The sequence below is a fragment of the Punica granatum genome, chromosome 2, assembly GCF_007655135.1.
Source record: "Punica granatum isolate Tunisia-2019 chromosome 2, ASM765513v2, whole genome shotgun sequence".
Classification (NCBI taxonomy): Eukaryota; Viridiplantae; Streptophyta; class Magnoliopsida; order Myrtales; family Lythraceae; genus Punica; species Punica granatum.
This window is the reverse complement of record NC_045128.1, coordinates 34,248,904-34,275,390: the sequence shown is the minus strand read 5'-3', so window position 1 is coordinate 34,275,390 and position 26,487 is coordinate 34,248,904. Positions and strand designations below refer to the sequence as shown.

General features: G+C 41.8%; 5 protein-coding genes and 1 long non-coding RNA gene across 11 annotated transcripts; 3 read left to right on the top strand and 3 right to left on the bottom strand.

The window, feature by feature from the left end:
* Nucleotides 1–272: 272 nt before the first annotated feature.
* On the bottom strand, nucleotides 273–2,603 carry LOC116195156 (inositol hexakisphosphate and diphosphoinositol-pentakisphosphate kinase VIP1-like). 2 transcript variants are annotated; one of them, XM_031524138.1, is made up of 5 exons: nucleotides 2,275–2,603; nucleotides 2,137–2,194; nucleotides 1,518–1,685; nucleotides 1,250–1,360; nucleotides 279–1,152 (listed from the first exon to the last, which is right to left on the bottom strand). In XM_031524138.1, the coding sequence occupies exons 1-4, from the start codon at nucleotides 2,511–2,513 to the stop codon at nucleotides 1,283–1,285; spliced, it is 543 nt and encodes a 180-aa protein (XP_031379998.1). In that variant the 5' UTR covers nucleotides 2,514–2,603; the 3' UTR covers nucleotides 279–1,152; nucleotides 1,250–1,282. The 2 variants fall into 2 exon arrangements, 1 of the variants encoding a protein (XP_031379998.1); XR_004154590.1 differs by having other exon boundaries at nucleotides 273–1,152; nucleotides 1,250–1,685.
* Nucleotides 2,604–4,862: 2,259 nt separating this feature from the next.
* LOC116197231 (receptor-like protein EIX2) lies at nucleotides 4,863–8,165 on the top strand. The gene is made up of 2 exons (XM_031527305.1): nucleotides 4,863–8,016; nucleotides 8,109–8,165. Exon 1 carries the CDS (start codon nucleotides 4,921–4,923, stop codon nucleotides 6,139–6,141), a length of 1,221 nt encoding a protein of 406 aa, XP_031383165.1. The 5' UTR covers nucleotides 4,863–4,920; the 3' UTR covers nucleotides 6,142–8,016; nucleotides 8,109–8,165.
* Nucleotides 8,166–10,691: 2,526 nt separating this feature from the next.
* On the bottom strand, nucleotides 10,692–12,927 carry LOC116195859. Its single transcript, XR_004154711.1, has 2 exons — nucleotides 12,789–12,927; nucleotides 10,692–11,338 (listed from the first exon to the last, which is right to left on the bottom strand). It is a non-coding gene; the product is annotated as an uncharacterized LOC116195859 (long non-coding RNA).
* On the top strand, nucleotides 12,510–16,129 carry LOC116195852 (UDP-glycosyltransferase 43-like). 2 transcript variants are annotated; one of them, XR_004154706.1, is made up of 4 exons: nucleotides 12,510–13,137; nucleotides 13,294–14,060; nucleotides 14,276–14,491; nucleotides 16,113–16,129. XR_004154706.1 is itself a non-coding variant. In XM_031525240.1 (3 exons), exons 1-3 carry the CDS (start codon nucleotides 12,974–12,976, stop codon nucleotides 14,371–14,373), a joined length of 1,029 nt encoding a protein of 342 aa, XP_031381100.1. In that variant the 5' UTR covers nucleotides 12,726–12,973; the 3' UTR covers nucleotides 14,374–14,592. The 2 variants fall into 2 exon arrangements, 1 of the variants encoding a protein (XP_031381100.1); XM_031525240.1 differs by lacking the exon at nucleotides 16,113–16,129 and having other exon boundaries at nucleotides 12,726–13,137; nucleotides 14,276–14,592.
* A 325-nt stretch (nucleotides 16,130–16,454) lies between these two features.
* On the top strand, nucleotides 16,455–19,574 carry LOC116193903 (receptor-like protein EIX2). The gene has a single exon (XM_031522645.1). It carries the CDS (start codon nucleotides 16,455–16,457, stop codon nucleotides 19,572–19,574), a length of 3,120 nt encoding a protein of 1,039 aa, XP_031378505.1.
* Nucleotides 19,526–24,024, bottom strand: LOC116195853 (inositol hexakisphosphate and diphosphoinositol-pentakisphosphate kinase VIP2-like). 4 transcript variants are annotated; one of them, XR_004154707.1, is made up of 10 exons: nucleotides 23,505–23,998; nucleotides 23,317–23,376; nucleotides 22,735–22,863; nucleotides 22,063–22,243; nucleotides 21,925–21,982; nucleotides 21,268–21,435; nucleotides 21,029–21,103; nucleotides 20,642–20,900; nucleotides 20,361–20,457; nucleotides 19,526–20,263 (listed from the first exon to the last, which is right to left on the bottom strand). XR_004154707.1 is itself a non-coding variant. In XM_031525242.1 (9 exons), exons 3-9 carry the CDS (start codon nucleotides 22,751–22,753, stop codon nucleotides 20,444–20,446), a joined length of 774 nt encoding a protein of 257 aa, XP_031381102.1. In that variant the 5' UTR covers nucleotides 22,754–22,863; nucleotides 23,317–23,376; nucleotides 23,487–23,998; the 3' UTR covers nucleotides 19,526–20,443. The 4 variants fall into 4 exon arrangements, 3 of the variants coding, with proteins under 3 accessions (XP_031381102.1, XP_031381101.1, XP_031381103.1); XM_031525242.1 differs by having other exon boundaries at nucleotides 19,526–20,457; nucleotides 23,487–23,998; XM_031525241.1 differs by having other exon boundaries at nucleotides 19,526–20,457.
* Between the last annotated feature and the right edge of the window lie 2,463 nt (nucleotides 24,025–26,487).

The window sequence follows — 26,487 nt, the reverse complement described above, 5'->3', positions numbered from 1 at the left end:
GATTTTCATACTTTAGAATTATCGAATAATTTTTTTTCTTTTTCAAAAATAATTTTAATAATTAATTAATATATACTAATAATATGAAATAATTGGAAACGATTTATTGAACTTGATCAAACTTAGTAATTTGCTAAATTCATTTAAGGGAACGGTAAGGACCCTAACTGTGAATTAAGTTTGTTAATTAAGTTTAGATAGTGCCTCCACGTTGTTTGCCTTTTTTTTATATTATAATATAATTACTTTTTAACTTGGAAATAGTAAAAAAAAAAAATTGGAAAATTACTTCTCTGACACTGAGCTTATCATATACTTCAAAGCACAGTACCCTAATTTTTTACTTTTTTGAGTTATAGCCTAAACAAACGAAAAAGTTACTTTTTTCCTCTTTCTGAATTCCATTGCTACATTAAAGTTCAAATCCTCGGTTACCAGTTTTCTGAGTTAGGAAGCGAACCTATGGAATTTGTTTAAGATGTACACACCAAAAAATTTATTCAAGATGTTAAAATTTTAGGAGGTGACTGTCCCCTCAGCTCAGATTGATCCATTCTTGTACGCACGCATGTATATTTAAAGATTCTGAAATTGTGATTTTTATAGAAAAGTTTGGGTATCACATTCTGGTGAGACTGGACTGCTACACGACGGCTTTGGAATGAGTCACTTGGAATCCATAAAAGCTTTGGGAGAACCATTTGAAATGGTGGTGGGTTTTTAATGGTGAAAGTGAGAGTTAGGTTGAGAAGGGCCAAGAGAAGTGGGTGACGGATACAAGGACTTAAACTCTGTGGATGTAGTATCATTCCTACTTACATCAAAAACATCTCAAACGAATTTGAACAGAAGAGAAAAAGCTATTGGGCTCTACGCGGGTCTCTACTTCTTACCTCCATTGGCATAGCCGTGCTTATTGAAAGGCCATAGATTTACCAGTCGCTCAAGAACAGCAGCGCTCTTGGAGAAGTAACCCGAGAATCCCTGAGGGGTTGACGGTGGAGGGAAATCCTCTACTGGCATCACGAATGGGCGTATCATCTTCTCCATCTTCTCCAGCATCAGATATGATCCTACTTCTTGCAGCCTTTCTGGACCCATTATCGGAAGCGTGTGCTCCTGGTGTAACGAAGCAGCCTCACTGTCGTTCATCTGCAGAAAAGCAAGAACCAACAAACAATATCATGTTTTAGCTCCAAAAGAAAATAGAGAAAGGAGAAAAAAAAAAAGAAAGGAGAAAAGATTCCACTTTCTCAAATCACGCGTGTGCTCCTTGGTTCCATCACTCTAGTGGAGATAAATCAGCACCACGGCTAAAGATCATCTCTGTCCGGAACCTTTTCGGATCCTCCAAAGCCACCTGCAGAATTTGGCAATATTCACAATGCAATCCCAACTCACCGTATAGTTTGCTACCAAGAACACTCTATATACATATATATTATGTCCAACAATGCTTTGCTAGTTTGCTTTAGGAGACATACTGTCAAGGAAACAGATGAATAAGACCCACAAACCTCTGTGTTCTCAAACATTCTCAAGACAATGTAACTCATGTAGTCCAGCTCCTTTGTCTTGTACAATCGCCCCAGACCACTGTGGCGGACAAGGCTGTCCTCCCCCAGCAGGGAGTCGTCCAGGTTGCAGTATCGGAGAACATTCATCAAGGAATGGATATGAGATTCCTGTCATCCATGACAACGTTGAGACAGAACCGACAAATTGCGAGCTTGTCAATGAAACTTCATATGCCATAAACTATGAGCATGAGACAAAAAAATTGCACGCGAAACATTTGCGGTTCTTCCACCATGCTAAGAACGTTTCTTGGTCAGAATTCAAGCAAACATATAAAACCATTTCTTTCTGAGCAACTCGTGAAAACCACCACCGCGAAAGAATTGGAAGAATTCTGTAAGCTTGTGATTCCATATATAAGGAACAATGGAATACACATGATCAACTATATGCAAATGGAATCTTGCACTGTGATGATTGTGAAGAAAATACAAGTTGATTTAACAGCATATTTCAATTATCTAGCAATTGTACTCTAATAGAGAGCAGCAAATCTAAGTTGCCTGTGCCAAATGCCCGATGTGAGCTGTAATTATTGAGGTATCTGACTGAACTCACTGATGTGAAGTAAAGCCGAGTGCGGACATGGCGGTCTGGAGTCCTGACATTTGCATACCTAGTAGAAGCAACGGGACAATGTTTAGATGACCTTATTTGGCACATCGGAAAGATTCAGATAACAGGCTTTATAATTACTTTGGATCCAAACGATATTTGGTTTCTTTATCTTCCTCATCATCCTGATCCAGCACCTTCTCGCCATTAGTGCTACATCTCCGGAACTCTTCATAACATATGTGATGTTTTAAAGGACCATCTGCTTCATCCTTTTCTGCATCACTCTGTTTTGACTGTTGTTCTTGCTCGCTCTTAAGACCTGCAACATAAATTGCCTCTTCAAGAGTATTTCGTAGATCAATTAAAATCTTCCCCATCAATTGCCGAGCAATCTGCAATTAGAACAATGAAATATGGGCAATTGTCAATAAAAGACAAGGTGGAGAACATTCACAATCTAAAATAATACTTGCTGTCCTGGTATGCACAATGTGGAATTGCCGCGTCAACATAGAAGAACGGTAAAACTAGATAATCACAAACTTCACTAATAAATAATAAAGCCTGATTCTAATTCATCCTCCTGTAAGACCATTGCACTAAAAAAATACTCCAGTTTAATTTCCATACTCAGATGAAGCACCAGGTTCGCTGTTGTAGGGGTGTCTAATTATAACCAATATCCTTTTTTCCCTAGGCTAGAGAGAGAATCTTAAATGATTCTCTGCACAGTGGTGTGGTAAGGGAAACAAGATCCCTAGTGTTAGGCAATATCACCAAACATCCATCTGCTAAATGGGCCTTTCCCATTTGCTGCAACATTGGCATTTCAACGGCATGTGCAGACAAATGATCACTGAGGAAAGGGCTGTTTGGTTACAGAAGCAAAAAACATAGTATTCATAATCTTAATAATATTCGACCGACTTTCATTTTTGATGCCGTATTACTGGGATTATATTATTTGCCACTCCGTAAGTATGCAGCATGGTAACAAATTATAATCCATTAACACAAATGGAAATAAAGACGCATGAAAATAGACTTCACCTTAGAGCCAATTTTCAACTTCTTTTTTGGGTTGATACCATATGCATTGGGTATTACACCATCTGCAAGTAGCTGCAATAAGAGAATGTAGATGACTTACCCATTACAAAGTAGCTCAAGCTATACAATTTACAGCTTAAAATGTCATGGCATGGTGTCACTTTTTCAATAATCTGTCTAGGAAGTAAAGAGAATAAGTCCTGAAATCCAACGGCAGTTAATTCCCTTGTCTGAGAGGAGAAATTTCCTTATTGAAGGATATATAAGTCACAGGATAACAAAGACATGAACAGGGAATTTATACATAAAGAGGTAAGTTATGTTATTTCTCACATGAATAGCAGCGATTAGTCAAAAACAACTGATGAACAATGCTTATATGCAAATAAATATTCTTTCCTGCAATTATTGTTTTAGTAGATTGAGTTTATCCCTGAGCAATTTTGAAGAGCTCATCCAATCCATCAAGATTAAGGTGTGCATTATGTAAAATCATACCTGTCGAGCAACGAAGGAAGTAAACCTACAAATGATACTGAGAATAGAAATAAATTCTTATATCCCATGTGTGTGTGATATTGGTCTCTGTAATCTGACTGAATCTACTAACAATGACATAAAACTTAGCAGGAATAAAAACAACATGATCCCTTTGTTCTGTAAGGGTTCAATTATTTTAATCAAGATTCAAGATACTTCAGGTCATATTAACCGAGCTTGTTAAGGCCTTGAGAAAATCTAATAAAGTATGCCGAAGAAGATAAGTTAACAGCATGTTGAATGGAGTTTCAAGCTGGGGATCATACAACTACTAGCCTTTAAATATCAGATATTTAGAGTTCTATATTTCACAAAGTTTCCAGAGAAATTCTGCCATTTATTATTATAGAATAATATCGGTTCATCGGCCCTTTCTTCTTTCTTTTTGACATTACTTCATACAACATGAGACGAACCAGTCTAAATAAAGCAGCCACCAGAACAAAAAAGGGCTTTCTTGAATAAAAGTAAGCAAAATCAATAAACCTTCAACTCGAGTTGAAATCAAGAGAGCGATTAACCAGTGGCATAATTCCCATTACTAGCACAAGTATGAGTTGTTAAACCAAAAGCCAAATGCAGGAAGCAACTAATATATGGGATAGAGTGACATACCTGCATGAGTCGTAAACATCGGGTATTTGTGTTATATCAAACCGCCTACAAGTGTTTGGACTGGATTACGATAGCGATATAATGTCCATGTACTATACATGTATGATCATAGTTATCTCCACTCATCATGAAAACTGATGTCAAGAGCCCATCTGGTTTCAAACTCCAAGCACATACAAAAAAGAGAAGAAAACCACATAAGCAAAGATATAAAAGGCTAACTAAAGTTCTACATGACATAATTATGGGGTTCACAATTCCTTCCACCCCACAAGACACGGAGTTCGGGGAGAATCATCAAAAAGAAGAAAAGGAATTGATGCGTGATGGCTGGGAAAGACTTATTGGAGAAGGTGCATACCGACTTAATGCTAGTGATTGACTTAATATAAAGAAGATTTTATATTAAGAAGTCTTTCCTTCTTGGATGCTAGTGATTGACTTTATGTTGTAACATTAGAACGTTACTTCTAAGAAAGCTCCACCTGAAGTGGTAATCAAACTTGTCAAATAGTGAGCGACTCAAATTTGTGATGCCACAGTAGTCGTTTATGAGTAAGCGCATATATATACTTCCCGATGCGGTTGGTTCATAACATTATCCCAATGGCTTCATCCAGTACTGCCTCCATGATTTTCTTGTCATTCGCGCTCTCTGTCTTTTCGACATTTGAGCGCGCTTCATGTGCTGCCGCTTTCACAAATGCCACTTGCATCGATAGGGAGAGGGAAGCTCTTCTCAAATTTAAACAAGGCCTCATCGACAACTCCAGTCTCCTGTCATCATGGGTTGGAGATGACTGCTGCTCGTGGAAGGGAGTCAGATGCAGCGAACGGAAGGGCCACATCCTGAAGCTCGACCTTCGAAGTCCATGTGTTGTGTCCACCTACGCTATTGCTGAATCGCTCGACCCAGTATTGGGGCACGGGAACTGCACTTTGATAGGTCACATACATCCTTCTCTAATCGAGCTGCAGCATTTGAATTACCTCGACCTGAGCTGGAACGACTTTTCATACACAAAAATTCCGGAGTTCCTAGGATCACTCTCTAATTTGGTGTATCTTAACCTCTCCAATGCATGGCTTGCTGGGGACATTCCCCTTCACCTCGGGAACCTCTCCCATCGGCAGTATCTTGATCTCAATCTCAATAATTATGACGTTGGTCTGTTATGGGTAGAGAGCCTTGAATGGTTATCAGGTCTTCCTACCTTGAAACACCTCGACTTGTCTGGCATCTCCGCTAGGAATGCCCAAGGCTGGTTGCCGTCAATGTCCATGCTTTCTTCTCTTCAATTCTTGGGATTAGCATACTGTCAACTCCCAAAGGTCGACCCAGCAGCCTTGCAAGTGAATTTCAGTACTTCGCTGGAGTTTCTTGATCTGAGTGATAATAATTTAGGCTCCGTCATTCCTAATTGGTTGCTCAATTTAAGCTCCATCACACACCTCGATCTCTCCTATAGTTTTGAAGGAGCCATCTCCTTTCCCACTGAGATCATCAATAATAACAAACAGCTCGCCTTCCTTGATCTGGGGCATAATTCCATGAGAGGTGAGCTGCCAAAGAATCTCAGCAATCTCTGCCACCGGGTTGCGTTGAGATTGAGATTTAATGACTTGACTGGAGATATTTCTGCTGCATTAGGCAATCCTTTCAGCTGCCTCCAGAATACGTTGAGATATCTAGATCTCATGGAGAATAAAATCAGTCGTTTGGGGGATGAAATTGGGTACTTCAAGAACCTAGAGTATATTGACCTTTGGGGAAACTCAATCGAGGGTCCAATTCCATAGTCTCTGCCTCAACTATCCTCTTTGAAGCACTTGAATCTCAGGGGCAACAAATTGACGGGCAGAATCCCAGAAAGCATCGGGCAGCTGTCGAACCTAGAGTATTTTGACCTTTGGGAAAACTCAATCGAGGGTCCAATTCTAGAGTCTCTGCCTTAACTATCCTCTTTGAAGCACTTGAATCTCAGGGACAACAAATTGATGGGTAGAATCCCAAAAAGCATCGGGCAGCTGTCGAACCTAGAGCATTTTGACCTTCAGGGAAACTCAATTGGGGGTCCAATTCCAGAGTCTCTGCCTAAGCTATCCTCTTTGTAGCACTTGCATCTCAGGGACAACAAATTGACGGGCAGAATCCCAGAAAACATCGGGCAGCTGTCGAACCTAGAGTATATCAAGCTTGATGGAAACTCAATCGAGAGTCCAATTCCAGAGTCTCTGTCTCAGCTATCCTCTTTGCAGTTATTGGGTCTCAGGGACAATAAATTGACGGGTAGAATCCCAGAAAGCATTGGACAGATGTCGAATCTAATTTATCTTAACTTGTCCAACAATCTCTTGAAAGGTGTGGTGACCTAACTTCACTTGGCTTATCTCACAAGCTTATTTCAGTTGGACATTTCGTCAAATGAGTTAGCAGTCAAGATTAATCCAAAAGTGGTTGCTCCATTTCAACCTGCATTCATTGACATGTCAAACTGCAAAGTTGGGCCTCAATTTCCCACATGGCTTCGAGTGCAGAGGAACATCGATCACCTGGATTTGTCCAATGCAAGCATATCAGGTATCATCCCTGATTGGTTTTACAACATCTCTTTTAACATCATGAACCTATATCTGTCTAGCAATGAGTTGAGTGGGGAAATTTCTCTGTGCAATATGAAGTCCTTACAAGAATTTGACCTCTCAAATAACAAACTGTCTGGCATGCTCCCAGAGTGTTGGAAAAGGTTACGTCAACTGCAAGCAATAAACTTGGGGAACAACCAGTTCAGTGGCCTGGTTCCAACATTCTTATGCTCTATGAAATATACGTCCTTTCTGGGGCTACACGGCAATGCCTTCAGTGGGAGTATCCCCAAATGCTTAAGCACTATGACTTATCTTAATGTGCTTGATCTGAGTCGAATAAATTGGCTGGTCGAATCCCCTCCTGGATTGGTCGCATGGTTAGGCTCGAGGTGTTGAATCTTCAGTTTAATTCCTTCTATGGAGAGATTCCTATGAGCATATGCAAACTCAGCTACCTTCAAGTTTTAAACCTTGCACACAACAACCTCTCTGGAAGCATCCCCCTTTGCTTTGACAACTTAACCACCATGTCCGACCCAAAGTACCTTCATGATACAAACACCTTTTATGGGTTTGGAGTTGAGGTCCGTATGAAGAGCATAACCCAAGTATACACGAAAGCACTCCCGTATCTTTTCTCCATTGACCTTTCAAATAACAGATTAAATGGAGATATTCCAGCTGAGTTGACATGGCTCTGCAACCTTGAAAATCTGAACCTGTCACAGAATGATCTCTGGGGAGGAATCCGTCCAGAGATTGCCGATCTGAAGAAGCTGGAGTCCCTTGACTTGTCCATCAACCAACTCTCAGGCCCCATACCTCGGACCTTATCCGAATTAGACTTCACAAACAGCATGGTGATGTTTCGGCAGGTAAAGGCGAGTCCTATGCCCGTTGGTTATATGCAGGCATCGCACCGGGCTTTGCCACGGGATTCCTGGGAGTTTTTTTCTCATTATACTTCAATCATTCTTGGAGGCGGTCCTTCTTTCTTTGGTCGGACAAAATTATCACCCAATTGCTGGTGATGGTAGAGATTGAGCTGCAAAATGTTACCCGAAAATGCAAAATGAATCCAATCAGGTGAGTCTTTGCCTCTTCATCACTCCCTCCAGCCCTATTCCCAAATCCTTAGCAGTTTTGATCTTATACCGGCCTTTTGGGGCACGTTGCAGGTGACAACTGACAAGGTCCAACAATGAGAAGCACTTGCAACGATAGCTATTACAAAGGTACATTCGGGTACTGCTTCTTTTTTTAAATCCTTTTCCATTTTCTGGTTATAAACTTTTCTCATTGGGGGTTTTCCCTACTGCAATAAACCTTTAAAATGTCACAATCATGGCTTCTTAGTTTAGCTCAACTATAAAGTTTGAAGCTTGAAATCTTCTTAGATCGGGAAAAATCACAGTGAAAGCCCCAGTGGTCTAAAACCAAACTATTTTTGCATTCCATGTGTAGTTTCAGACTTGCACTGATATTTACTTTACGAGTTATTGCAGATGCCTGACCATGTAATGAAAGCATCCGTAGTTAAATCTTCGTGATGTAGATCTGGTAATGTGCATTGAAATTGGAATTTATTCATTTTAAAAGCTTGGTTTGTCAAGTATCTCAATGTCTCGATTGATCCTAGGGGCCTTTGGAAATAAATATGACTGTAACCATAGGCGTTTTCTCTTCATTACATGGGTGCATTGAGAGCTTAAGATATTTCCAGTCGCCGGTAATGTACTCACTATTAAATCTCATATTTGATATTCAGAAATAAAAGAAGTCCATAGTGAGGAGACGGTTCATCTATAAAGACTCTGCAAGTGCACTGCGAGCAAGTGAGAGCTTCTATCATGTCTTTCGTCGGCATATAAGTCTTTTTTTTTTGTTTGGTATTTTTGTTGATCAGTTATCGTGTTGCTGCAATTGTGATCTTTCGTAGTCAGTTAAGCCAAGAAGTTTGTACGAGTAGTATACCTACAGTTTGTTGCTAGGCATCGCCTAAGCTCTAAGCAAAGCAATTTCTTGGTAGTCCTCTTGTTCTCTGCTTCTCTATATTTCTCAGTTGCAGAAAGTGCCTATCTTATCAACCCTGGGTCTGGCCGACCACGCCATGAATTTATTTGTCAGTGCCTGAGACATTGAGTGGTCAACAGATCCCCGGATGAGTGTGTTTTCCGAAGATAAACTGGAGGTACCAGCTTCTCAGGCATTTACCGCATTGGATTCCTCCACTTGTCTTTCGATCAGCCAACACATACGCTAACCATCATAATACAGTACAATCCAACGAATGGAGAAGTACAAGTAATGACCCTTTCCATAGGCATCATATTTTCTTTGTTCGAAAATATGACAGCAACTGTTGCGTATAAGTTTCCAATTTCCTGGTCAAATCTACATTATGAAAAAGGAAAATATACGTATGGCAGTGAAGATGATCACACAGCAAATGCAGATAATTTTCTCCTGGATCTTCAACATTAAGATACATTTACCTATCCACACTAGTCCTCAAAGTATCTTCTTCCTCCAAGCTCTACATCTTCGTCCATTAGGGGCTATGAAGTCATCCCACTATGAAAATAGTCAGATAATTAGAAAACATACCGAAACACAACTTCGTTATTTTATTTTTAAAGATAACATAAAAGTGAGAATTATGGTAGAGTGACATAACACCCTCACCGCAAAAAATAAAAAAAGGGTAATAGAAGATGCGGTAATGACAAAGGTTACCCAAGAAAGAGCAATACAAAAGAACTCGTGGAAAGATTGACTGATGCTGCTTATGGACTTAACACTAAGATACAATGGACTGGTTCTGCTACTGACGTGGAAGGAACTAGACATCCCTCTTACCCAGTAACATATCTACACTTAATTAAACTCGCAATACTAAATAAAACACCAGCAAAACATGTAATATACGGTACAAAACTTCTTGAAAATAGTTTTGACATGAGACGTAGTCAGCTAGAAATTTGACCATGAGGAGATCAGAGGGCCTCAATGCTGAGCCTCTTCACCAACGTTGACCGAGCAGCATCACTATCACTTTTATCCAAAGATGGCTCAGTTGTACTGACATCTTCCCCGATCTGATCTGGCGGCATAGGCTCGGGATTTAGATCTGTATCAGCACCATCAGGCACTGAGATGCTGCCAGTCGCATTGCCTCAGGGAGAGAATCCTTCACTGCTATTGGCAGAACTACATTTGAGTGCCTAACAGAGGAGTAGGCAGACAATCATAGCTGGCGATCAAACTGATAATTTCTTGGAGCGTAAGGTGAGAAAGCGAGACTTTCTCTTGTGTTCAACTGGTGGGTGAGGTCGGGTCCATTCATTCTGTAGACTGCATGCTCGGTATTTTAACCGGCAGTCGAGTTGTTTCTCTTGTCAGGATTTATGCTAATCATTTAAGCATCTCAACTTTCAAGCACGGTGGTCGAACCATCCTGCTCATAGTACGAGAGTGAAGAAGTTCTGCTTCGCCTTTTCCTGAAGAATCTATCATTAGTTGTTTCATTTATTTTATGTTCTGTGATGTGATGTGGTAGGGCTGTCTTTAATAATTGTCGGAATATCTACACCATGATTTTATATTTGCTCCGCGAGGTGCTAAGTGGTAAGGAACATTCATGGAACTTCATTTGACTAGTCGTTTCTCGATCAAAATGAGGAACGTTTCTGGACGTGCTTAACCCGACATACAGACTGCTGAAAATGGAAAATCGAGGAAGTGACTACGAGAAAAGAGAATGGAAATGAAATCAATCTTGCTATATATCTCATGATATGAACAAAAGTCAGCATGCACGTGTCTAGATTTTTTCTGATCTTCCATAACCAATTTTCATCTAAAAATGATAAAAAAAAATCGAACATGGGCAAAAACATAAAAATAAATTAAGAGGGCAGTAAAAAATAAAAAAAAAGGGTAACAGAAGGCAGTGACCGAATCTACCCTCGCCCCTTCGTCAGGGGAAACAGGGGAGGCAGAGCAGAGCCGCTGCCGGCCCTGCTGACCGGCGTGCAGATCGGGACGTTCACCATAGGCCGGATCCTAATGCTCGCCAGTCTCGTCCTCTCGAGCCCCTTCTTTATCCTTTTCACTTGGCTCTTTATATCATTGTCATTGTTGTTAGTAGTCCTCGCTGTGGCATCGCTGCCGTCCTTTGTCGTCCTTTTCTTCTTCTTCTTGTCCATTGCAAAGGCATCGGCAATCGAGCTCATGTCTTTAAACGATAACAACTCACTCATGTTAAGTTGGTGATGCTGCTTTCCCTCGTAGGATGGAAACCCGATAGGAGCCCAGCCACATTTAACAAGCAGTCCAGCCCATTAGCGAGAGGTAGGTATTTGGTTTGTGATCACTGGAGCCGCACATCCTTCGGGGATAAACAAATCTGCAGTCGCCAACCGAGTTATATTGTCCCAAAGAACTATGAAGTTTTATAATCCAGTTGATCTGTGAGATCGAGTTTCCACATGTTACCAGAGTAGCCGATACCACAAAAAGTGGGCTTTTACCTCAATACATGCAATGTCCAGAGTATAGCTCTGCCCGGTGATTTACAGGGAAAGCATGATTTTGCTCGTAAAGCAGTTCTCGAGTCAGATTTTTGAAACCGCCCACAAGGGAAACAATAAGAAATCGAATTCGTATGTCGTTAGCGAGTGATGCCAAAATTGATTCTGAAAGGACTTGCTCTGTGGACGTAGTACCGAGAATTATATTATTTGCCACTCCGTAAGTATGTCGCATGGTAGCGAATTATAATCCATTAACACAAATGGATATAAACACACATGAAAATAGTCTTAACCTTAGAGCCAATTTTCAACTTCTGATTTGGGTTGATGCCATATCCATTACAAAGTAGCTCAAGCTATACAATTTACAGCTTAAAATGTCATGGCATGGTGTTACTCTTTCAATAATCTGTCTAGGAAGTAAAAAGAATAAGTCCCGTGGCATAATTCAAGAGAGTGATTGACCAGTGGCATAATTCCCATTACTAGCACAAGCATGAGCTGTCTAACCAAAAGCCAAATGCAGGAAACAACTAACATATGGGATAGAATGACATACTCGCATGAGCCATAAACATCCGATATTTGTGTTATGTCAAACTGCTTGCAAGTGTTCAGATGTCAACCAAATCACTAGATTATGATAGCGATATAATGTCCATGTACTACACATGTATGATCATAGTTATCTCCGCTCATCATGAAACTGATGTCAAGAGACCATCTGGTTTCAAACTCCAAGCGCATACACAAAAGATAAGAAAACCACATAAGTAAAAATATAAAAGGCTAACTAAAAAAGTTCTACATGACATAATTATGGTGTTCACAATTCCTTCCAACCCACCAGACACGGAGTTTAGGGAGAATCATCAAAAAGAAGAAAAGGGATCGAGTTTGGGGAGAATCATGAAAAAGAAGAAAAGGGATCGAATGGGAAGACATTCTCTGCCACACAACATAAAGAAGAATGGATGGACCGCGTTATAGATTTCAAAACTATGTGTTGTGTAAGTTTTCTCTTGCTCGTACAGCCTGGGTTTTCTTTTTCTTTTCCTTTTAGATGATTGATGGCAATAAAAGAAGTGGTCGGTATTAATATATCTTGATTCAAATGGTTCATCACTTACTCTCAGATCTTAGATTTGATTTTTGTAAGTAAAAAAAAAAATTATGCTTAAAAAATATTAATGCTTAATGAGCCGGTCAGGTTCAAATTGAATTTTGGCACTCGCCCATTGAATTTTTGGGACATGAAGACGCACATCGAAATGAAGAAGCCGCTAGTTTGGTGGAAAAAAGCCGAACGATAGGATTACTAACCCAGTGGCGAATATTATCGGCCTTCAGCCCAATGGGGAAAGCCCAGTAGGCATTCATCTCAAACCCCGCAGTCGGAAACCTCGTCCCTATCGTCGAGTTCGCCGTCCGCCTTACCAGCCGAGACCCCCGACTGTCTGCCGCCATACTCATCATCACCCTGCCCCAGCGTCCCATAGTCTCTGCCTATGTGCAATCATGCGCCGCCACAGCTATCCCCGGCGTCCGCTTCGTCCACCTCCCCGCAGTGGACCCGCCGACGCCGGACCAGTTCCTGTCATCCATCGGCTACATCTCCGTCTACATACAGAGACGGAGATGGGCACACGTGGCTCATCCACCATGCTCGCAGGTATATGTCCTGTCCTATAGAATCTCTTTTATCCTCTCCTTTTAGGGGCAGCTTATGAAATTATAGGACTCTTATGTGGTCGGGGGAGGGACTGAATCCGAGGATATCCGAAATTTTGTTGGATTGCTAATGTTTTAATTATGATATTTGGTGCAGATACAGAGAACTGGAGGGTATTGTCATAAATACGTTCCAAGAACTTGAACCCTTTGCGCTCAGCTCATTGTCGAGGAGTCTATCTCCGCCGGTATATGCAATCGGGCCAGTTCTCGACCTCAATGGACCAATCCAGTGGCACCCGAACCGGGCCCAACAAGTGGCGATAATGCAGTGGCTTGACCAGCAGCCGCGGTCGAGGGTTGTGTTCCTGTGCTTCGGGAGCATGGGGAGCCTCAGTGTGCCGCAGGTGAGAGAGATTGCAGCCGGACTGGAACAGTCGGGGCAGCGGTTCTTATGGTCCTTGCGAGAACCACCAAAAGGCAAAATCCACCTTCCAACTGATTACTCGAACTTCAATGATGTATTATCTAAGGACTTCCTGGAGCGGACAGCTGAGATTGGTCTAGTGTGTGGATGGGTCCCGCAGGTGACAGTATTGGCACATCCGGCAATAGGAGGGTTCGTCTCCCATTGCGGCTGGAACTCGATTCTCGAGAACCTGTGGCACGGGGTCCCAATCGCCACGTGGCCAGTCTATGCGGAGCAGCAAATGAATGCGTTTGAGATGGTGAGGGAACTAGGATTAGCAGTAGAGATCAGGTTGGATTACAGGGAGGGCAGCGATCTGGTGCGAGCCGAGGAGGTAGAGAGAGGGGTTCGGGCTCTGATGGAAGGTGATGGTGATGTGAGAAGAAAGGTCAAGGAGATGAGCAAAATGAGCCAGACTACTGTGATGGAGGGTGGATCATCCGATGGATCATTAGGTCGTTTGATTGAGCATGTCATCTCTTCCACTTGAAACAATGAAAGAGTTTCTTTCCATCTTATTTAATTATTCGTGAGACTATTGAAAATCGGCATAGATGTTATTTTATCGCATAATGAATCGAGCATACAGAGGAGGTGGACCTCTATCCTTCCGTTGAAATCTTTCCTCGATCACTAGGATATATAACTCTGATGAATTATTGTTGGACAGATTCTCTCGATATCCCTTACCACTGTCATCATGGGTTGGAGATGACTGCTGTTCGTGGAAGGGAGTCAGATGCAGCGAATGCGTGGGCCACCTCCTGAAGCTCGACCTTCGAAGTCCATGATCTGCATCCTGATTCCAGCATCCTTATGCTACATAAAAGAATTGTCCTTTCTAGGGCTACACGGCAATGCCTTCGGTGGGAGTGTCCCCAAATGCGTAAGCACTATGACTTATCTTGATGTGCTTGATCTGAATCTAAATAAATTGGCTGGTCGAATCCCCCCCTGGATTGGTTGAATCTTCAGTTTAATTCCTTCTATGGGGAGATTCCTATGAGCATATGCAAACTCGAATACCTTCGAGTTTTAAACCTTGCCCACAACAACCTCTCTGGAAGCATCCCTTTTGCTTTGACAACTTAACCACCATGTCTGACCCAAAGTACCCTGTCGAGACAAACAAATCATATTGGTCCACCTGTCGGAGTCGGAGGGCCAGACGAGGTCCAATTATCTAGCGATTGTACTCTAATAGAGAGCAGCAAATCTAAGTTGCCTGTGACAAACGCCTGATGTGAGCTGTAATTATTGAGGTATCCGATTGAACTCACTGATGTGAAGGTAAAGCCGAGTGCGGACATGACGGTCTGGAGTCCTGACATTTGCATACCTAGTAGAAGAGACGGGGCAATGGTTAGATGACCTTATTTGGCATATCGGAAGATTCAGATAATAGGCTTTATAATTACTTTGGATCCAAACGATATTTGGTTTCTCTATCATCCTCATCATTAGTGCCTTCTCGCCATTAGTGCTACTTCTCCGGAACTCTTCGTAACGTGTGTGATGTTTTAAAGGATTATCTGATTCATCCTTTTCGGCATCACTCAGTTTTGACTGTTGTTCTTGCTTGCTCTTAATAGCTGCAACATATGAGATTTGATCGACAATGAGATTTAGTTTTCTCAGATGAAATGTTAAAGCTAGAAAGCCGGATACATTCTCCTGTTACGTCATAGTGAAAGCTAGAGACATTCTCTGCCACACAATATAAAGAAGACTAGACCTTATAAAGTCTTTCTTTCTTGGATGCTAGCGATTGACTTGTGATGCTGCCACACAATTGATTTTAGGACGTGAACAAGTTTACAGTTAGTCAGTCCTCCAAAGTTTTCTTTCTGTCAATTCGAACGTTATGCAGTTCTTCTTCAAGTTTAGGACAAATTAAACACCCCCAACGATAAGGTTGATCTATGGGGTTCACAATCCCTTCCACCACCCACAAGACACGGAGTTTGGGGAGAATCATCAAAAAGAAGAGAAGGGATCGATGTGAAAGACATTCTCTGCCACACAACATAAAGAAGACTAGACCTTGAGAAGTCTTTCCTTCTTGGATGCTAGTGATCGACTTAATGCAGTAACGTTAGAAGGTTACTTCTATGAAGGTTCACCTGTAGTGGTAATCCAACTTGTCAAATAGTGAGCGACTCAAACTTGTGATGCCACTGTTTCATACAAAACTGCAAGTTCACCTCAAGGATGAGAATTCCAACCGACGAGACAGTAACAAAAGATTCCCCTTTTATGTGGAAAGAGCCCGTATCCATAATTATGATTTTACGTATGAACAATTCTTCAATATCTCGTTCATTCGCAACAAAAAAATTTTCTTTGTGCAGCGGTAAAAAAAAAATGCTTTTTTGGAGAGAGATACTATTTCACCAATCGAGTCACAGGTATCTAACATACGGAGTTGGAATAATCATCAAAAGAAGACTAACTATAACAATGCCACTTTTGATGCTCCAAATTTTGTCCTCTCAATTTTGTCTCAGTGCAGTGCTTCCGGAAGTTTAAGACGGACAGACTTCCAATTAACCCACAGACACGGAGTTGGAAGAAAAGAGTCATCGAAAGAAGACTAACTCAGATGCATTCTCTGCCACACAAATTTAAAGGAGACATTATTAGACCCCTGAGAAGAAGTCTGTCCTTCTTGGCTGCTAGTGATGATTGACTTCATGCCGTGAACTTGAAGTCGGGGATGGTACGTACTGTAACAATGGCACTTTTGCCTACGAAAAAGTCTTACAGATATTTTAAGTCGTCATGTGACAATTTCATACGAAGTTAATTATCAAACAAACTGTCATCTTTGATTTTCATCGCATATCCCAATGGCGGCTTCATCCAGTACTGCCTCCATTATTTTCGTGTCATTCGTGCTTTTGGTGTTTGCGACATTCGAGAGCGCTTCAAGTGCTGCTACTTTCACAAATGCCACTTGCATCGAGAGGGAGAGGGAAGCTCTTCTCGAATTTAAGCGAGGCCTCGTCGACAACTCCAGTCTCCTGTCATCATGGGTTGGAGATGACTGCTGTTCGTGGAAGGGAGTCAGATGCAGTGAACGGACGGGCCACATCCTGAAGCTCGACCTTCGAAGTCCATGTGTTGTGTCCACCTACGATATTTATGAACTGCTCGACCCAGATTTGGAGCACGGGAACTGCACTTTGACCGGTCACATACATCCTTCTCTAATCGAGCTGCAGCATTTGAATTACCTCGACCTGAGCTGGAACAACTTTGCACACACAAAAATTCCAGAGTTCCTAGGCTCACTCTCTAATTTGGTGTATCTTAACCTCTCCAATGCATGCTTCGCTTGGGACATTCCCCTTCACCTCGGGAACCTCTCCAATCTGCAGTATCTTGATCTCAATCTCAATACTCATGACGTTGGTCTGTTATGGGTAGAGAGCCTTGAATGGTTATCAGGTCTTCCTTCCTTGAAACACCTCGACTTGTCTCGCGTCTCCGTTAGGAATGCCCAAGCCTTGCAAGTGAATTTCAGTACTTCGCTGGAGTTTCTTGATCTGAGTCGTAATAATTTAGGCTCCGTCATTCCTAATTGGTTGCTCAATTTAAGCTCCATCACACACCTCGATCTCTCCTATAGTTTTGCTGAAGGAGCCGTCTCCTTTCCCACTGAGATCATCAATAATAACAAACAGCTCGCCTTCCTTAGTCTCGGAGTTAATTCCATGAGAGGTGAGCTGCCGAAGAATCTCAGCAATCTCTGCCACCTGTTTGCGTTGCTATTGGAAGGTAACGACTTCACTGGAGATATTTCTGCTGCATTAGGCAATCCTTTCAGCTGCCTCCAGAATACGTTGAGATATTTAGATCTCGCGGAGAATAAAATCAGTCGTTTGGGGGATGAAATTGGGCACTTCAAGAATCTAAAGTTTATTGACGTCGGGAACAACAAATTGACGGGTGGCATCCCAGAAAGCATCGGGCAGCTGTCGAATCTAGAGTATATTAACCTTTCGGAAAACTCAATTGAGGGTCCAATTCCATTGTCTCTGCCTCAGCTATCCTCTTTGAAGCAATTGATTATCGAGGAAAACAAATTGATGGGTGGCATCCCAGAAAGCATCGGGCAGCTGTCAAACCTAGATTATATTGACCTTTCGGGAAACTCAATCGAGGGTCCAATTCCAGAGTCTTTGCTTCAGCTATCCTCTTTGCGGCTCTTGAGTCTCGGGAGCAACAAATTGACAGGTAGAATCCCAGAAAGCATCGGGCAGCTGTCGAATCTAGTTGACTTAGACTTGTCCAACAATCTCTTGAAAGGAGTGGTGGCCGAACTTCACTTGGCGAATCTCACGAGCTTGATTAATTTGGACATTTCGTCAAATGAGTTGGCCGTCAAGATTAACCCAAAAATGATTGCTCCATTTCAACTTAATTCCATTGACATGTCAAACTGCAAAGTTGGGCCTCAATTTCCCACATGGCTTCGAGCACAGAGGAACATCTTTGAACTGGGTTTGTCCAATGCAAGCATATCAGGTATCATCCCTGATTGGTTTTACAACATCTCTTTTAACATCGTGAGCCTGATTCTGTCTAGCAATGAGTTGAGTGGAGAAATTTCTTTGTGCAATATGAAGTCCTTAGAACAGCTTGACCTCTCAAATAACAAACTGTCTGGGAGTGTCCCGGAGTGTTGGAAAAGGTTACGTCAACTGCGAGCAATAAACTTGGGGAACACCCAGTTCAGTGGCCTGGTTCCAACATTCTTATGCTCTATGAAATATGTATCCTTTCTGGGGCTACACGGCAATGCCTTCAGTGGGAGTATCCCCAAATGCTTAAGCACTATGACTTATCTTAATGTGCTTGATCTGAGTCGAAATAAATTGGCTGGTCGAATCCCCTCCTGGATTGGTCGCATGGTTGAGCTCAAGGTGTTGAATCTTCAGTTTAATTCCTTCTATGGGGAGATTCCCATGAGCATATGCAAACTCGGATACCTTCAAGTTTTAAACCTTGCGCACAACAACCTCTCTGGAAGCATCCCCCTTTGCTTTGACAACTTAACCACCATGTCCGACCCAAAGTACCAGGGTGGGACAAACAACTTTTATGAGTTTGGAGTTGAGGTCCAAATGAAGAGCATAACCCAAGTATACACCAGCGCACTCCAGTATCTTTTCTCCATTGACCTTTCAAACAACATATTAAATGGAGATATTCCGGCTGAGTTGACACGGCTCTGCAACCTTGAAAATCTGAACCTGTCACAGAATGATCTCTGGGGAAGAATCCCTCCAGAGATTGCTGATCTGAAGAAGTTGGAGTCCCTTGATTTGTCCATCAACCAACTCTCAGGCCCCATACCACGGAGCTTATCTGAATTAAACTTCCTGAGTTACTTGAACCTTTCGTTTAATCAATTGTCTGGTCCCATTCCCTCTAGTGCCCAGCTAAGTACATTTACAAATGAATCATATCTCGGTAATGATGCACTCTGCGGACCTCCACTTTCAAAGAATTGCTCGGGAGATCATGGCCAATCTAACGATATTCACAAACAGCATGGTGATGTTTCGGAAGGTAAAGACGAGTCCTATGCCCTTTGGTTATATGCAGGCATCGCATCGGGCTTTGCCACGGGATTCTTGGGATTTTGTTGCTCATTATACTTCAAGCATTCTTGGAGGCGATCCTTCTTTCTTTGGTCGGACAAAATTATCACCCAATTGCTGGTGATGGTAGAGATTAAGCTGCAAAACATTATCCGAAAAATGCAAAATGAATCCAATCTGGTAATGACCTTTTCCATAGGTATCATAGTTTCTTTGTTCGAAAATATAACGGTAACTGCTGCGTATAAGCTTCCAATTTCCTGGCCAAATCTGTATTATGAAAAAGGAAAATATACGTATGGCAGTGAAGATGATCACACAGCAAACGCAGATAATTTTCTCCTGGATCTTCAACATTAAGATACATTTAACTTGTCCACACCAGTCCTCAAAGTATCTTCTTCTTCCAAGCTCTATATAGGGTACGAAGTCATCCCACTATGAAAATAGATAATTAGAAAACATATCGAAGCACAACTTCATCTAAAAATGATTTTAAAAAAATCCAACATGGACAGAAACATCAAAAATTAAAAGGGAACTTAAAAAGAAAAAAAAATTAACAGGAGGCAGTGACCGAATCTATATTCGCCCCTTCTTCAGGGGAAACAGGGGAGGCAGAGCAGAGCAGAGCCGAGCTGCTGCCGCCCCTGCTGACAGGCGTGCAGATCGGGACGTTCACCATAGGCTGGTTCCTAATGCTCGCCGGTCTCGTCCTCTCGAGCCCCTTCTTTATCCTTTTCACTTGGCTCTTAATATCATTGTCATTGTTGTTAGTAGTCCTCGCTGTGGCATCACCGTCCTTTGCCGTCTTCTTCTCGTCCATTGCAGCGGTATCAGCCGTCGAGCTCACGTGCTTAAACGACAACTCACTCACTCGTATTAACTCGGCGATGTTGCTTTCCCTAGTAGGACGGAAGCCCGATAGGAGCCCCGCCACATTTAACAAGCAGTCCATCCCATTAACGACGGGTAGGTAGTTGGTTCGTGATCACTGGAGCCAGCCGCACATCCTTAGCGGATAACAGTCACCAACAGAGTTATATTATCTGAAAGAACTTGGAAGTAATATAGTCAAGTTGATCTGTGACATCGAGTTTTCACATGTTTCCAGAGTAACCCATACCCCAAAAGTTGGTCTTTTACCTCAATACATGCAATGTCCACAGTGTACCTCTGCCCGGTGCTTTACAGGGAAAGCATGATTTTGCTCGCAAACAGTTCTCGAGTCAGATTTTTGAAACTGCCCACAGAGGAAACAATAAGAAATCGACTTCGTATGTCGTTAGCGAGTGATGCCAAAATTTCTTCTGAAAGGACTCAACTCTGTGGATGTAGTATTATTCCTACTTACATCAAAAAAACTCTCAAATGAATTTGAACAGGAGAAAAAGCTATTGGGCTCTACGCGGGTCTCTACTTCTTACCTCCATTGGCATAGCCGTGCTTATTGAAAGGCCATAGATTTACCAGTCGCTCTAGAACAGTGGCGCTCTTGGAGAAGTAACCCGAGAATCCCTGAGGGGTTGACGGTGGAGGGAAATCCTCCGCCGGCATCGAGAATGGGCGTATCATCTTCTCCATCTTCTCCAGCGTCAGATATGATCCTACTTCTTGCAGCCTTTCTGGACCCATTATCGGAAGCGTGTGCTCCTGGTGTAACGAAGTAGCCTCGCTGTCGTTCATCTGTGGAAAAGCAAGAACCAACAAACAATATCATGTTTTAGCTCCAAAAGATAAAAAAGAGAAAAAAAAAAAGAAGAAGAAAAGATCGCACTTTCTCAAATCACGCCTGAGTTCCTTAGTTCCATCACCTCTAGTGGAGATAAATCAGCACCACGGCTAAAAGTCATCTCCACCCGGAACCTTTTCGGATCCTCCAAAGCCACCTGCAGAATTTGGCAATATTCACAATGCAATCCCAACTCACCGTATAGTTTGCTACCAAGAACACTATATATATATATATATATATATATTATGTCCAACAATGCTTTGCTAGTTTGCTTTAGGACACATACGTCAAGGAAACAGATGAATAAGACCCACAAACCTCTGTGTTCTCAAACATTCTCAAGACAATGTAACTCATGTAGTCCAGCTCCTTTGTCTTGTACAATTGCTCCAGACCACTGTCGCAAACAAGGTTGTCCTCCCCCTGAAGGGAGTCGTCCAGGTTGCAGTACCGGAGAACATTCATCAGGGAATGGATATGAGATTCCTGTCATCCATGACAACGTTGAGACAGAACCGACAAATTGTGAGCTTGTCACATGCAACAATGAATATAAATTATTTGAGATAAGACTATTTAAACTTCATATGCCATATACTATGAGCATGAGACAAAAAATTGCACGATGAAACATTTGTGGTTCTTCCACCATACTAAGAACTTTTCTTGCTCAGAATTCAAGTAAACAAATAAAACCATTTCTTTCTGAGCAGCTCATGAAAACCTCCACCACGAAAGAATTGGAAGAATTCTGTAAGCATGTGATTCCATATATAAGGTACAATGAAATATACATGATCAACTATATGCAAATGGGATCTTGCACTATGATGATTATGAAGAAAATCCAAGTTGATTTAACAGCATATTTCAATTATCTAGCAATTGTACTCTACTAGAGAGCAGCAAATCTAAGTAGCCTGTGCCAAATGCCTGGTGTGAGCTGTAATTATTGAGGTAGCCGATTGAACTCACTGATGTGAAGTAAAGCCGAGTGCGGACATGACAGTCTGGTGTCCTGACATTTGCATACCTAGTAGAAGCAACGGGGCAATGGTTAGATGACCTTATTTGGTATATCGGAAAGATTCAGATAACAGGCTTTATAATTACTTTGGATCCAAACGATATTTGGTTTCTCTATCATCCTCATCATCCTGATCCAGTGCCTTCTCACCATTAGAGCTACATCTCCGGAACTCTTCATAACATGTGTGATGTTTTAAAGGATCATCTGATTCATCCTTTTCTGCATCGCTCAGTTTTGACTGTTGTTCTTGCTTGCTCTTAAGACCTGCAACATAGATTGCCTCTTCACGATTATTTCGAAGATCAATTAAAATCTTCCCCAACAATCGCCGAGCAATCTGCAATTAGAACAATGAAATACGGGCAGTTTTCAATAAAAAGCAAGGTGGAGAACATTCAGAATCTAAAATAATACTTGCTGTCCTGGTATGCACAGTGTGGAATGGCTGTGTCAACATAAGAGAACGATAACACTAGATATTCACAAACTTCACTAATAAAAGCTTAGATTCTAATTCATCCTCCTGTAAGACCATTGCACTACAAAAATACTCCAGTTTAATTTCCATACTCAGATGACGCACCAGGTTCGCTGTTGTAGGGTGTCTAATTATAACCAATATCCTCATTTCTCTAGGTTAGAGAGAGAAACTTCAATGATTCTCCTCACAGTGATGTGGTAAGGGAAACAAGAAGATCCCTAGTGTTAGGCAATATCACCAAACATCCATCTGTTAAATATGGGGGTGTTCTTACACATGCTGGCCATGTTCATATATTGAATATGGCTGTTGCAGAGTCCAACGTTAACCAGTTCAACATCACTGTTATACTATACCTCTCTACTGGATCTTCAAGAATAACCTTGTCTCCAAATATCACTACCTACAAAGCAAGGAATGAAGATCCATAAGATGAAAAGGCAATATCAATCGTCGAAACCTCAAAGAGACAATCTTTATGCGGAACTTTATGATCAAGGAAAGCAAAAGACCAAAGACTACTCTTTGTCCAGAATAAGAATGGAATCCAAACAGCATATTCCCTCAGAATACTTTTAATAGCACTTTGCTAGGATTGATGCTCAGATGCCGCTCCTTAAGCGAACTACATGCATAAGTACGTAACTCTAAACTCGATATTCTGGCTATCGAGCACACTGGATCTTCTCATACGCTTTTGCAACAGAATCAGCCGCATTTACGAAGTGATCCCATCAAACAGGAAGAATCAAGTACGGAGGCTAATCATCTGATCAAGCAACTCAGCCATCCACATCACAGAGACAAAACCCGACCCGACCCGACCCGACCCGATCGAACGAGTCAAGATATTCACCTCAAATTCACCGAATGCCTGCAGCCTGTCAAGTATCTGTCCCATCGGAGCAGAAAAAGCCTGCAAAAATCACGCGAACAAGCTGTTGATTAACGCGAACAAATCTCCGTAATGAACATGAGCTCTATTTCGGCACAATATTAGCTGAGTGAAGCGATAAGAAACGAAACCTCGGAGCCACATTTCACCTTCTTTTCCATTACACATACACCAATTGTTATCTTCCTCTCCATTTCCCTCACTGTCAGGTCGAGACCTCGACGCTCGCAGCAGGAAAACCGTATAGAAGCCCACGGGAATGTCAAATCCGCGCGGCACGGGAAGCAGCACAGGATCAAAACCGCCGGGTCACAGCTGGCGAGCGGACACGGAGCATCAAATCGCCGCGAGAAGCGAGAGTCACGTGGAGGACGCGGTTCACCAAAGCAACGACGCGGGTCGCCGACTCGAAAAAACAGCAGCACAACCGAATTGCCGAGAGAGAGAGAGAGAGAGAGAGAGAGAGAGAGAGAGATATCAGCTCGAGCTCGGGCGAAGAGGACGACCGGAGCAAATGAAGAGAGATTCGCTGAACGAATGAAGGGGAGTTGATAAAGTCCCGGATATATTATTAGTATCATGAGATTCCGGAATATACAAATTGTATTTTTTTGTGCTGGACCAGGTGCCTGTGAGCCCAGATCGGTATAGCGGGTCCCTAATTTCGACGAGGATCATTTATTTAAAACTTTTTAGGCAAGTTGTAATTTGGTAGATTCATCTTTTAAATTAAGGATAGTCGTGATCTCACTAAAAAACAATCAATAATATTCATATTAATGTTAATAATATAGGTATTAGTAATGCTCGTTTGAGCATAACATAAAATTTTACATTGATAATGGATCTATTTATGATGAAAGTGTGTTGTTTTTCAACAAGTACCATATTCCTTTACGGTAGAATATTAAGTTTCGTACTTGGAAAAGTATTTTTTTTAACAATCCCGTTGTTAAACTTTAAATTCTTTTAAGAATCATAAAAAAAAATCAAAATATTACTCTATTTTAAAAAAAATTATCGAACCTGATTTTACTATTCTTATTCACAAAAAGTATAAATTTAATATTACTTTCATGTAAATAAAGTACTTTAGTAGCTAAAAAAAAGTCTTTAGTGGGGAATACGCGTCGATTTAATATTTTTCTAATCATATGTAATTTAAACATTATCCAAAACTAAATTATATAATAATAAATAAACTACATCTTTTAAAAAGTTAATTCATTTTAATTAAATAATAAAATATACTAATTACATATGTCTGGTTTATTTTAATTATATGATTAGTCCACGGTGTTGCTCCCAATTATCCATTCTTGAAGCAAGTTTAGGAATATACGTCAAAGTAATATATTCCATCCTGAATTGTTTAATAAATGAACTAGCTCATTGGTCCGACCATAGAAAACAATCGATCCAACTCATAGCCGAAACTAGTACGATTTTTCAGATTCCAACACAGATAGAAGTGACCCACAACCATTGTCAGCACAATTAATGCATTAGACTTGATGAATTAAATAATTGAGGGAAATTTTCGCAAAATGATACCCTAGTAATTCTTTTTCGTTCTTGTAATCTATCTATGTCATTCTAGTGCAGAACTCAATTGAATTCTTTCCCCGAAGACGATTGGGGATCTCTCTCCTAGTTGAGAGCTTCTCTCTCCAAATCTTCCCTTTATTGGAAGTTTGTTCTTCTTCTCTCCCTCCTCTTCCCCTTCTCTGCTACATCCCTCGTTCCAGCAAGACCGCCTGATCAGTGAATCATCAACAACTCCCAACTACACAAGATCTCCAAATGGCAACTACACTAAATTCTTCCAACTACCTCGCCCGTCATCAATCTCTTATGCTTTCAGCTCGATCATTTCCCCCACGAAAACAGCTCTCAATCAACTCAGCAATTACTGCTACCAGCTGCATCAACCATCTTCATCACCGACTTCCAGCTGAAAATGACAGTCTCAACCGCATCACATTCATTCCATTCCCCAACATTCCTTACCTACATTTACTATCGATATTCATCTTCCTCTCCATCTCAGAAGAACCCCCACCAAAATCGCTCCGAAACCACTTATAGCACCAACCCACCCCCTCCCCAAAATCCTACCTGCAAACACAAACCACCCTTCCATCTCCAATGGATCCCACTGATCTCGACAGCTCTCTTGCTGAAATGTTCAACACAAGCATGACCTAGAGTCACAATCAAGCTGCCTTGGAACTTCCAATAAATGAAGAAGTACCGCAAGACACTATCCCTTTGACTCTCCTCATCAAGCCCTTCGGCTTCAAGCCTCCACCTCCAAAGGCCATCATTCCCCGTCTTCTGCAAGCCTAGAACACAAAGAAAGGGGTTACTATTGCTCTGAAAAAACATGCAGAAGATCTCTTGATCTGCCTTTTCAAGGATAAAAGGGATATGATATATGTTGAGCGAGAGCATGCTTGGTCAGTACAAGGTGCTCATCTGATGATCTCTCGCTGGGATAAAGGCCTTTCATTGGAAGAAATCAAATTTGACAGCGTTTCTTTCTGGATTCAAATCAGAGGAATTCCGCCGGAACTTCTCTCCACAGGCAACATCACCAATCTTGCATCGAGAGCAGGCAGAGTAGTTAATATTGTCTGGAAAGACTCTTCATCCCTACCTAAGTGGTACATTACCCCGAGAGCCCTGGTGAGAGTCCCGGTCACAAAACCCCTATGTCTTGGAAGCTTCATCAACAGGAAATCAGGACCTGCAACTTGGGTCTTCTTCAAGTACGAATTCCTAAAAACCTTCTGCTATGATTGTGGAATCCTAGGACATGATCAAACTCACTGCCCTTTCGAAGCCCCTGCCTCCCCCCCAATCTCTATGGTCCTTGGCTCCGATTTGACCATCAATCTGACCTTCCCCTACCACAACTCACTACCTCATTGTCCCCTCCGAATCGGCCATCCTCTCCTCAATCACCTGAACAATCTCCCCAATTTCGCTCACTACCAACACCCATTGACATCCCGCAGCAATGTGAAGTCGACCCAGCCCTTCCACCCCATCGCAGAAGCGCAAAATCCAAGAACAAACAGTATCCGATCACCCCTACCCACCCCGATAGCTTACCCTCTCTGTCAAACG

Bases quoted from the DNA above. Each gene is read 5' to 3' on its own strand.
- LOC116195156 (XM_031524138.1), bottom strand. From the start codon at position 2,513: ATGGGGAAGATTTTAATTGATCTACGAAATACTCTTGAAGAGGCAATT. The intron at 1,686-2,136 runs GTGAGTTCAGTC...CATGGATGACAG, and splicing joins CTCGGCTTTACTTCACATCA to GAATCTCATATCCATTCCTT. The intron at 1,361-1,517 runs GTTTGTGGGTCT...CAAATTCTGCAG, and splicing joins GAATGTTTGAGAACACAGAG to GTGGCTTTGGAGGATCCGAA.
- LOC116197231 (XM_031527305.1), top strand. From the start codon at position 4,921: ATGCGGTTGGTTCATAACATTATCCCAATGGCTTCATCCAGTACTGCC.
- LOC116195852 (XM_031525240.1), top strand. From the start codon at position 12,974: ATGTGCAATCATGCGCCGCCACAGCTATCCCCGGCGTCCGCTTCGTCC. The intron at 13,138-13,293 runs GTATATGTCCTG...TATTTGGTGCAG, and splicing joins CTCATCCACCATGCTCGCAG to ATACAGAGAACTGGAGGGTA. The intron at 14,061-14,275 runs GTCGTTTGATTG...ATTGTTGGACAG, and splicing joins ATCATCCGATGGATCATTAG to ATTCTCTCGATATCCCTTAC.
- LOC116193903 (XM_031522645.1), top strand. From the start codon at position 16,455: ATGGCGGCTTCATCCAGTACTGCCTCCATTATTTTCGTGTCATTCGTG.
- LOC116195853 (XM_031525242.1), bottom strand. The intron at 21,983-22,062 runs GTAATTATAAAG...TGCTTCTACTAG, and splicing joins AAATATCGTTTGGATCCAAA to GTATGCAAATGTCAGGACAC. The intron at 20,901-21,028 runs GTGATGGAACTA...GCTTTTCCACAG, and splicing joins CTGATTTATCTCCACTAGAG to ATGAACGACAGCGAGGCTAC.